General features: G+C 35.8%; 1 protein-coding gene across 7 annotated transcripts in view; it reads right to left on the bottom strand.

The window, feature by feature from the left end:
- Positions 1–12,649, bottom strand: part of LOC127949237 (type II inositol 3,4-bisphosphate 4-phosphatase) — a 145,197-nt gene that overhangs the window by 43,890 nt on the left and 88,658 nt on the right. For 5 of the 7 annotated variants that reach the window (XM_052546271.1, XM_052546276.1, XM_052546273.1 and 2 more), the window contains one exon: positions 4,714–4,817. In XM_052546271.1, coding sequence (XP_052402231.1) covers positions 4,714–4,817 — 104 coding nt within the window. Of the gene's footprint in view, positions 1–4,712; positions 4,818–12,649 lie in introns of all 7 variants that reach the window. The other 2 variants (XM_052546272.1, XM_052546277.1) reach the window with 1 other exon arrangement.

The raw sequence follows: 12,649 nt of genomic DNA, 5'->3' as shown, positions 1-12,649 counted from the left end.
TTATCGCCCAATACACACAGAAAGAAAGTGGCAACAAAGCGATTTACGTTTGATATTTGCAGTGGCTCTATGGATGTTTTATTTTTAAACCCATTTTTCCACCAATTGGGGCACATTTTCATGATTTCACCTCGATTCCCAAAGCTGCCTGTGGAGAAGAGGAATGGGAAATGTTTTGACGGCGGAGGTCACACGATGCAACTGCAGCATTTCTGTTAGATATATGCAAGGTCAGCCAATCGGCTCCGTGGGAAGTGAGCGGGACACATTAAATGGCAAATAACGATCCAAGCCCCTTCAAATGCACTGACCCCAGAGCGCCGGGATCATGACGCTGGACACTGCTCTGGCCGCTTCGTTCCTCCACACTAATGACGATGAGGTTCTCGTGCGACGATTTCTGTACCACCCTTGCGATCTCGCCGCTCCATGGCCGGGTCCAGAGCATCTAATTGGCTGTTTCACAACAGTGTACCCACACGATGAATACAGTGGCATGTATACGGGTCAGGATCATCCGTCACGCATGGCCCAATTTGTAGGCGATTTGTGCTGGTTCTTGCAGTCTCTATAAATGGAGGCTCTGATCCGAGGGGCTCAGGCACCTGTGTCTCTGTGTGGCAGAGATTAATTGTTTGTAGAGTATAAGAAATGTTTTAAGTAGTGCTGCCAATTTAACTGCAATTTTCATTTTATACTTTATGAAAAATATATTAACAGTTAGGACTATTAAAGTGACAGTCCACCCAAGATGAAAATTGCGCTGTCATTTATTCATCCTGGAAGGTTTTCCACAAAAATCTTAATTTATTTGAACATCTCAGATGACATGGGGGTGAGTAAACTATCAGGACATTTTTATTCTGGCCGTCAACTAATCCTTTAAAAGAACCATCATTTTCTTAGTGTGATGAACATTTTAAAGGGGTCATATGATGGGATTTCAAGTTTTCCTTTCTTTTAGGAGTGTTACAAGCTGTCCGTGAATAGATAAGATCCCCAACAGCGCAAAGACTAAAGTCTCAAACCCAAAGAGATACTCTTTCATAAAAGTTAAGACTCGTCCACGGCCTCCTAAAATGCCTCATTTAAACACGCCCCCACATGTCTACATCACTATGTGGGAAGATTTGCATAACGGATAACGCCACCCAAATGTTCACGCAAAGAAAGAAGAAGTCGTAACTTTTATTTTTGATGTTGCCGCCGCCATGTCGTAGAGATGCTGTTTGTTGTGAAAGCGAAAATACGCAGGGACTGGAATTGAGAACCGCTGGTGTAGAGCAGTGCTTGTTGTTTGTCCTTTCTCCAATTACAAATGCAGATATGGTTTTATGTTTACACGGCACAACGTAACGAAATGCGTAGAAACAATGTATAAGTCATTATAATCCATAATTATGTCCCCACGAGATACAACAAATGGCTCGTTTGTAATGGGTTTCATTGTTTTTGTCTTGTCCTGCCTGATTTTTGACACGCTTGAGGCATTCGGCCAATCACAACGCACTGGATCGTTGGCCAATCAGAGCAAACCTCGCTTCTCAGACTGATGAGCTTTGTAAATATCAACGTGTTTCAGAAAGGCTGGGCATAGAGGAGCAACAATAATGTGCAGTATGTGGAAAATAATGTTTTTTGCACCTTAAAAATTTTTTATTACACCAAATACACAAAATAGTGTTCTTTTTAGCAACATCATATGACCCCTTTAATCATCTAAAGACCCTTTCTCCACTATAAAGAGGCTTTTGTGGAATGGAATGTTTAAGGTTACTCATGGAACCATCAATGCCAACGAAGAACCTTTAAGATATTGTGCGTGTAAGATATTCAAGGATCTGACATCTGAATGTGTGAATAGGTTTAGAAAGATTAGAAAACACTTCCATATTTCAAAAACAAAAAAACCTCTCAAAATATTTGACATGTTATGGGACTTAAGAGCAGCAGCAAGTGGCTTGTCACCGGCAGGCAGAAAGAAAACAAAAACATCCGTGGCATTTCGCTAGTTACAAGCAAAGGCAGTCTGTAGAGAGCTGTCCACTTCTGTCACCTCAAGACTTCTGTCTGAGGCTAGAAACAAATGCATCTTCAAGAAAATTGTGTTTACGCAGCGTCCTTAAAGACGGAGCGCCAGAAACAACATGAACTCGGAGACGATGTCTGGCTTTTAAACTCATTCTGCCATTCAGCTGTTCTGAAGCAGACTCTCTGTCATGATGAAGAATTTCTTCTGTACTTGAATATAATAATTCTAGCATTAGCAATGAATTGATTTTTTCTTTGAAACCCCCAAAAGAAATTATGTATATAAAATATTCTGTTATATATTACTAATTTATCTAAACTATAGTTCAAAAGTTTGGGGTCTGTTCTATTAAACACACACACACATACACACACACACACACACACATATAAAAGCAATAATAATAATAATAATACATTTCACATTAATGCAATTAATTTGATCAAAGGTAACAATTAAGGCTTTGACATGATTACAAAAAAAATATGTTTCAAGTAGATGCTGTTCTTTTAAAATTTAAGCATCATAACTGTTTTCAATATAGATGATAATGATAAATGTTAGAATAAACTATAATATTAGAATGATTTCTGAAGGATCATGTGACACTGAAGGCTGGAGTAATGATGCTGAAAATACAGCTTTGATCACAGGAATAAATTACATTCTACATTACATTACAATAGAAAGCAGTTCTTTTAAATAGTAATAATATTTCACAACATTACAGTTTTTTCTGTATTTTTTTAGAAAACAAATGCAGCCTTGATGAGCAGAAAAGACTTCTTTTTAAAAACATTTGTAAAAAATCTTACTGACCCCAAGCTTTTAAACAGTATTACTGTAAACTTTTAAGCATTTTAAATCAATTACTGACCACAAATATAAAAGTGATATTTAAAACAGATTTTGGAAACAAGTTGACATGTTTCCCAGTTGCTGTGAATCCTGTTATTCTGACATGCATCTTGTCCAATCAGTGTGAGTGTCCTGCTGGGCTGTCATATCCTCATTTAGTCTTCTCAGCGCACGTCTGCACCTGTCAACATCTCCCCGCAGACCCTGCCACCGGACGCATGTGTGAAACCCAGCATCAGAGGGATGCTGTACTGATCGGTGAGACCACCATGCTCTGCTTCCCACACCTAAATAAACAGCCATGGGTGTGTGTGCTGTGCAGAATTACTTTAACTGCACCAGTCCTGCAGTATACAGTATGAGTACTGTGCTCAATAGGCATTGCATACCTGCATTTAACAACTACATGGCATATAATACATACTCTGCATCTCCTTGGTTTAACATATGTAAATGTAGCCGAGAAAGACTCACATTTGAAAAATTATCAGCGCTCTGAAGAAGTTACAAACTAAACTAATTATCTGACCAGTTGTGTTGTGAGCAGACAAAGAAATAAGAAAATGCTTTATGGGATACGGTATGTTGTGTCATGTATTCTTCACAAAATGGTAAATGGCAGGTATGCTTAATACACATACTGAAGTAGTAATAAGAGTAATATGGTGTTTATTTATTCATTTGTTTGTTTGTTTGCTTGCTTATTGTTCTAATTGTAAAGTATAGACAGTAGTAGTTTTCTACTTATTTGAAATAAATAAAAAAAACATTTTTTGTAACAGGAAATAAAGTTGTATATTACAGTAATGGATGACTGTAGAGAAAAAAAGAATATAATAATATACATTTTGGAAATATAATTTATCCTGACATTATTTAAAAAATGCAACATTTATGCTTATAGTTTTATTTTAGTTGATGAAACTGAACTAGCATATATAAATATAAATATATATATATATATATATGTATATATATATATATATATATATATATATATATATATATATATATATATATATATATATATATATATATATCATAAATAGAAATTAAAGAAATAATACTAATAAATAAAATATATGAATATAAAACTTAGATCAAATAAAGAAAAAATACTAAAATTTTTATTTCAAAGTAAATTAATTTCATTAGATCATCCTGAAATACAACTGTATTTTTTTTATTTTATCATGATAAAAAATAAAGTTTCCAAACACATCAAAATGTATATTATATTATTATTTATATTATAATAAGTATTATTACAGTCATTCTTATATTTTGTCCTGTTACAAAAATACAAATAAATTAAGTTAGTTTTTTTTTGCTAAGTTTCATTAAAATACCTTTTTTATTAAAGTAGAACAAATACTACTATGTAAATACTTGAATTAATATCAATTAATATCAATATCAATTAATATCATATTTCTTCTTTGCATAGTAGCATACTGTACCTGAATTTATCAGCTTGATTTTACATTCCATAAATAAATAGATTAAAAAAAGAATCATATTTTATACACATAAATACATAGAGATTTTGAAAAAAATAATAATAATAACTTACATTAATACTTATATATTAATATAAAATAAATGTATTAATAATTAAGTTCATTAGATGACTCTGAACCAAATTTGCACGACAAAAGTAGCATGTTCCTCTTTAAAATATTTATTATGTAATAAGGCACGTTGTTTTATTTATTATTCATTTATATGCAAGTTGCACAGAATGTCTTGCGTACGCTATAGTATTGGACTCTAATCCAGCTGGAGAACACAAACAGAGGGAGTAAGGAGGCATGAGACGCACCTGTTTTCCTTGGACACGTCACCCTCATTCTCTGTGTGTGCAGGTTGATGGGAACGAACTCCAGATATTTCTGGGCTTTGCTGCAGCTGGGCTTGAACGACGGGCCTGGGAAAGATCACCAAAAGCCAAGCGTTTATATATAATCTGCTTTAGCCCTCGTTCAAGAACAAAACAAACACACAAACAGACAGAGGAGCGCAAACAAACGGCGGGGACTCTGCCATCTGCTTCTATTGAGTTACAGCAGCATGCAAATACACCCCTTCACTGTTATTCTGACTCCTATGTGTCGCTAGCGATGCATTATAGCGCCGTGTTTGAATGCATTCAAGTACAAAGCCACGACTTGATCAAATGAATACCAGGTCGGTCTGATTAAATGAATAAAAAGAAGGCAATTAAACATCAAGCCTGCATGCAAGGTCTTTGATTAAAACGTGTGAAGGTAAAGGCCTAATAAAGGCTAAAAGAAATCGTGGATGACCTTGAGTGACTGGAGCTGTAGTGACATCCGCTTCAAAACACCGCAATCTGATTACAAATATCACTCTCCCAAATACCAGCTCAGTTCGTCTGAAATCCACTAAGCACAGGGTTTTGCTCAAATTAAGCACCACCTGCTTCGTACAAAAACAGCCCAATTAAAATGTTCAGAAACGGATACTGTAAGCTCCTACGGTGAAGCAAATATCGCCCAGCGACACACGGCGCGCTTTTGATCGCTTCAGCGTAATATATGCAAATATAGCCAACAAAGACTCTTTGAAATGTTATCAGCGCTAGTAAGAACTTAAATTATCTGACCAATTGTGTTGTGAGCAGAAAAAGATTAACATTAAATAAATAAATGATACGCCAAAAAACATTGGGTTCATCAAATGAAATAAAGCTACAAAAACAAATATTTCTTTTTCTTTTTTAATGATAATTAAATATAATTCCCTCAAAATTAATATTATTCCATTATTATTATTTTAATGGTCATTCCCATGCATGGACAATAAATAAATAAAAGTGAAATGTAGCATTATTACATTATTATTCTCAATGGTCTTTCTCAGTAACCAACAGATAAATAAATAAATGTAAAAATGTATATTATATTATTATTCTCAATGGTCTTTCTCAGTCACTAACAAATAAATAAATAAATGTAAAAATGTATATAATATTATTATTCTCAATGGTCTTTCTCAGTCACTAACAAATAAATAAATAAATGTAAAAATGTATATTATATTATTATTCTCAATGGTCATTTATTACTTTTATTAAAATTTCCCATATTACAAAAAATACTAAAATGTCTATACTGTACTGTAAGTGCAACAACAGTACTATGCATTAATACTTTGCATGCATTTTTTTAAATTACAATTATTTTAAACAAATATATTTTAGGGGGGCGGAAAATGGAAATAATGCCACTATGCAAAAATGTATGGTCTTAATAGGCTTCGTTTTGATAATTTTTTGATCCCAAACATAATCAAGTATATTTCACCCACAAGATTTATATTATTATTCTCAATGGTGGTTTGCATTACTATAACACAGCAAAATAATGTCACGATGGAAACATAAATGTGGTCATCATAAAATAGGCTTCTTTCAATAAGTATCCATATCATGATGAAAGATATCTTTTCCCCCATGAAATATGACAAGGATTTCACTCATATAGTGTGTGAGCACACTTTAAATCGACACCAAACACACAAACAGACTCTTTAGAGAGAGCGAAGAGCCGTGATAATGAAAGGCTCTGTGTTTTAAACACATGTGAAGATCACAATACAGCAGTGCTGTTGATTTCACAGCTCAATATCACTCACATACAGTATTGTTCAAAATAATAGCAGTACAATGTGACTAACCAGAATAATCAAGGTTTTTCGTATATTTTTTTATTGCTACGTGGCAAACAAGTTACCAGTAGGTTCAGTAGATTCTCAGAAAACAAATGAGACCCAGCATTCATGATATGCACGCTCTTAAGGCTGTGCAATTGGGCAATTAGTTGAATTAGTTGAAAGGGGTGTGTTGAAAAAAATAGCAGTGTGGCATTCAATCACTGAGGTCATCAATTTTGTGAAGAAACAGGTGTGAATCAGGTGGCCCCTATTTAAGGATGAAGCCAACACTTGTTGAACATGCATTTGAAAGCTGAGGAAAATGGGTCGTTCAAGACATTGTTCAGAAGAACAGCGTACTTTGATTAAAAAGTTGATTAGAGAGGGGAAAACCTATAAAGAGGTGCAAAAAATGATAGGCTGTTCAGCTAAAATGATCTCCAATGCCTTAAAATGGAGAGCAAAACCAGAGAGACGTGGAAGAAAACGGAAGACAACCATCAAAATGGATAGAAGAATAACCAGAATGGCAAAGGCTCAGCCAATGATCACCTCCAGGATGATCAAAGACAGTCTGGAGTTACCTGTAAGTACTGTGACAGTTAGAAGACGTCTGTGTGAAGCTAATCTATTTTCAAGAATCCCCCGCAAAGTCCCTCTGTTAAAAAAAAGGCATGTGCAGAAGAGGTTACAATTTGCCAAAGAACACATCAACTGGCCTAAAGAGAAATGGAGGAACATTTTGTGGACTGATGAGAGTAAAATTGTTCTTTTTGGGTCCAAGGGCCACAGGCAGTTTGTGAGACGACCCCCAAACTCTGAATTCAAGCCACAGTACACAGTGAAGACAGTGAAGCATGGAGGTGCAAGCATCATGATATGGGCATGTTTCTCCTACTATGGTGTTGGGCCTATTTATCGCATACCAGGGATCATGGATCAGTTTGCATATGTTAAAATACTTGAAGAGGTCATGTTGCCCTATGCTGAAGAGGACATGCCCTTGAAATGGTTGTTTCAACAAGACAATGACCCAAAACACACTAGTAAACGGGCAAAGTCTTGGTTCCAAACCAACAAAATTAATGTTATGGAGTGGCCAGCCCAATCTCCAGACCTTAATCCAATTGAGAACTTGTGGGGTGATATCAAAAATGCTGTTTCTGAAGCAAAACCAAGAAATGTGAATGAATTGTGGAATGTTGTTAAAGAATCATGGAGTGGAATAACAGCTGAGAGGTGCCACAAGTTGGTTGACTCCATGCCACACAGATGTCAAGCAGTTTTAAAAAACTGTGGTCATACAACTAAATATTAGTTTAGTGATTCACAGGATTGCTAAATCCCAGAGAAAAAAAATGTTTGTACAAAATAGTTTTGAGTTTGTACAGTCAAAGGTAGACACTGCTATTTTTTTGAACACACCCCTTTCAACTAATTGCCCAATTGCACAGCCTTAAGAGCGTGCATATCATGAATGCTGGGTCTTGTTTGTTTTCTGACAATCTACTGAACCTACTGGTAACTTGTTTGCCACGTAGCAATAAAAAATATACTAAAAACCTTGATTATTCTGGTTAGTCACATTGTACTGCTATTATTTTGAACAAAACTGTATAGATCAGCCCTGCCAATGCCTCTACGAAACGCCCTCGTATTTACAACCAGACATACCGAGGAAGGGAAAGAGAAGAAATAAAGAGCAGCATCCACACTGAGACATGACCTTTGCCCAAACATTTGATCATCGCTGTATGTTTGACCCTTGTTAAGCTGAAAATATACATGCTGAAATATTTAACAAGGCATAAATTTACTGCACCTCCACAGCATCATGTCGGGTGGCTAGAAATCACTCACACTCATGGGCAAAGAAAAACATCCATAAGAAGAAAACAAAACCACAAAAAAACAGCATTAACACAAATTACTATGCTTTATATAGTAAGATTAGTTTAATGCACTCACTCTAATTAAAATAATCTCTGCTCTGAAAAAATAAATAATAAAAATAAAATAATTGCTTGACATATCTTAACAATATCAAGAATCGAATTAGAATTTTTTATATAAATTTATTTAGTGTAAAATTGAATACATTTTTAATGCAATCTCCATCATTCAAATTCAGATAGGTACTGCTCTGATATATAAAAAAAATGTCACATCGGACACTACCTTGGAATCAAATTGAAAATTATAAATAAATATAAAATAAGATGATGATTAAAAATAGTAAATGTAGCAAGAAAGTTGCTCCTTGTGAATTAATTGCACTGTTTAATGTTTTATTATTTATTTATTTATCAAAGGTCAAAGGCAAGCAAGCCTAGACAAAGTTTGCATACAGTAAAATAGAGAAATTAAGACACAGTGCTCGTCAAACTTGTAAGATGTACAAGTTATACCTTCCACTAACTAAACTTTGCTATATTATTTATTTCCATGCTAATTTATTCAGTGCATCACCTCCACATTATAAAAATAGCATTAATAAACATAATAAGGAAACACTTTATTGATTTGTGTGGATGCAGCATATGGGAGTCTGCTGAATAACAGCTGAATACCTAGAAATATCCTGCGCTAAGAGATGAAAAAATGTAAAAAATATAATCTGTCATACTGCAAGAGTAAAGAACCAGTCCAGGCGAAAAGAGATTGAAAGTAGAGGGAAAGAAATGCATCTGCAAACTACCATGAAAAAAGGTTTATGTCCGTTTGTCAGCTACGCAAACACAAGAGCACTTAGTCTTTTTTCTGTAAGACAGCCAGCAGTCTCATTATTTCTGTCTTTCCCTCATAAGATCTCCTTCTCGGCTACAGAAGCGCATAATGATTTGAGTTCAATGCGATCACGTCTCCAGTCAGAGATGAGTGTACTTGAGCAGGAGCATCAGACATGTTTCCTGGCTTACATTACATGCTCTTCTCAGAGACACTGAGGAAAAAGTCCCATGCCCACCTTAGAGCCTTGAAAGCACGATTAGCATGAGGATCAGCGCTAACTGCTTCAGCTTGGCTGCAGGTCTCTTGGGCCAAGCGTTTACAGGGTTTTCCCCCCGTCACACAGGCACCAGAGTCCCAGGAGCAGCTTGTGGTGTACACAGCAGACCGTCTGAGGCTTTGCAGCGGTTCTGGGGAACAAATCAGCGTCTGAGGCTTAATAAACTGTTTTTATGCTTACATGAGTCACTTAAAGCCAACAAAGAGCAAACGGTGCTGCTAAAAATGTCATTTCTGGGAATTTTTTTGCCCTGAGGTTGTTACAAAACACTTTTGAGTTACTTTGCTGTTAAAGTCGAAGTTAAAAAAGCAGATTTTGATAAACAAGAGAAAGTTGGGAGGTTGGGAGGTAGCTAAGTACATTTAAGTTGCATAAATGTAGTTTTATTTGTTTTAGAACAAGGTTTTATTCATTACCCTGCACCCTGCTGTCCCGCTTCATCAGTGTGGTCAAACGTTTGAGGATCATAATCTCTTCTGCTCACCAAGGAAACATTACTTTGATCTTAAAAACTGTTAAATATTATTACAATTTAAAATGACTGTTTTCTATGTGAATAAATAGAAAAGTGTAATTTATTTCTGTGATCAAAGCTGTATTTTCAGCATCATTACTCCAGTCTGCAGTTTCACAGGATTTATAAATAGATATATCTTAAAAAACAAAACTTTGTGTTTATATATATACATATATATACATATATATATATATATATATATATATATATATAAAATGATATTTAAAAGTTCAAAAATGTCTTTTTTTTGTATAGCCACAGGAAAAACAAAACAAAACTAAATGTACATTTGCGGTAAGAGGAGGGGGAGTAAATGCTGGAGAAAAGAAAAACTCCTTCAAAGTAAAGTCCAGGAAGCTTCCTCACTTATTTTAATTACCCTCGACTGATTTGGTGACTCAGTGGCGTCTTTGCTTGGATTTGTCTTACTCTGCTGTCTGTAACGGGCGAGACTGTGGCTTTCTCCACCCGGGCCGCACAATCCCGCTGGAGGACTGACAAACAACAGGATTAGCTCCCAGTGTCGCTAATTCCACCGGCTGCAAACAATGCTAACACAAAATGATTAATTCATTAGTTAACACACTCTGAAGTACCCCTAGTCAGCCTTGTCTAATTAAAAATGAATTAAACGAAAGGGGGAAAAAACACCACAGAGCTTGTTTTTTTGAGACCAGAGCCGAACGACTGCAGTACCTGCCCTGAGGTGAAGAGGGCGACGGGAGCACGCCGGCTGAAACCAAACACTCTCTCCAGCCACAAGTTGCCAACCTTGTGATAACATTAGATATCAATAATTAATCGTCTGCAGTGGCACTGCAGTGAGTGGATTATGACAACACCCCAGAGGACAGAAGTACAAACACAGACACGACGGCCCAGCAATCGCCTACTCCATTAATACTATCGAGCATTTTTCCAGCATATTTTACAGGTCTCATTGTTTAAGCTTTAATATTTTAGCTGCGGCGCTTTGGAGGAGGATGAATAAGGGGATGCTGAGGTTTTAGCATGATAGCTGTACTGACAGCATGGCAAAACACTCTCTAAATGCTCTGATACCCAAAGTGAAGTTTTACTGTTCGAGGCTCAGTGTATCCCATCATGCATCACGTTTTAAAATAAATCTTGAAAACTTTGCTGAGATCTTGTGAGAGGTCATGGCAACCATTCCAATATAAGTTAAATACTAATATAATAATTAGGTATTATTACATATAATTTGGTAGAAAAACCAAGTGTTGCACATTTTATTGGTGCAGAGATGCGTAGCGGCGATATTTATTTTGTACAACATTTGCAACTGCTTTTCAACACTTTATTAGAAGCACTACAAATTAATTTGTATCATGTTATAGAGACCACTGAACAGACATTTAGCAGTTGATTTTAAAATGCAAATACGCCATGTACTAAAAGTAGTCAAGTGGTCAAGTGCAAACACCACAAGTGTGGGTATTTGGACAAGGGGCAAGTGACACATCACCGTCCACTTAGTGATTTCATGGGGCATTCTGAGTTTCAAATTTGATACAAAAAAAACAAAACATGGTGGACGCAATTATGCAGCTTCTGAATTTTTTTGGAAAATAAATGTCGACAGACAGAAAGCTGCTTGGTTTGCAAGGGTTTTCCGTGCGAACAGCACTTTCTACATAGTTATATTATTGACAAAAGACAACAGACCTTTTTATCTGTGAAATTTCACAAATACAAGAGCACCTTAAGACAATAACAAACCTGATGCACATCCTTTATTTTTTTTAATTTTTAAAGAAATAGAATTAAAAAATTTTGTATTTTGTAAATCTCGCTCACAACTTCTCTACTCACACATTTACGAACCTCCCAGGAGGACTTGAATGCACCATTAAGATTTTAGTTTTTTTGTATGATAAATTCAGCCTGAGTATTTACAGACAGAATTAAGTTATTTTAGGGTAATTAAAAAGTAACCAGAAAATAACCATTAAAGAATGTTGTGCATTACTATTAGTTTTTATTAGGCTGTCATAAAAACAACGTTCCTGCAGTGTTCTGTGAACGTTAGTTGATGATTATAAAAAAAATAAAAAATACAAATAACTTACTAGTTTGAATCTCTGCTGGGATAGAAACAAATGTAACATTGTTAGAGCAAAAATGACACACTTCCCCTTTAAGATCCGTTAAACAACACAATTCCTAAAGTGAAAACTCATTTTACGCTGGAACTCATTTCAAGTAGTTTTTCTGAACAACAAGTCAGATTACAAAAAAATATCCAGTCCCTGGTATCAAGGGGAAAAGGGGAGATGGGAGCGCCTGAGAGGAATGAACAAGGCAAACAAGATTAGAGGCTGATGCAGCAGCTGGCCACTCATGGGCGGTCGAGAGGCAGAACAACCTGAGATCTCGCCGTCTCTCCTCTCCTCCTTCAGGGACGGACACGTCAACACCACTCAGCTGGCAAAACACACGCCTGCACAATTTCATCTCTGTATACAAGTCGATCGATCAGGCAGATCAGATTTTTCATTCTGATTGGAAGGCTAAGATCATCAATGACTATTTTTGCTTG

This window comes from Carassius gibelio, chromosome B1 (assembly GCF_023724105.1).
Source record: "Carassius gibelio isolate Cgi1373 ecotype wild population from Czech Republic chromosome B1, carGib1.2-hapl.c, whole genome shotgun sequence".
Taxonomy (NCBI): Eukaryota; Metazoa; Chordata; class Actinopteri; order Cypriniformes; family Cyprinidae; genus Carassius; species Carassius gibelio.
The sequence above is the reverse complement of the archived record's forward strand: the minus strand, read 5'-3'. Positions and strand labels throughout refer to the sequence as shown.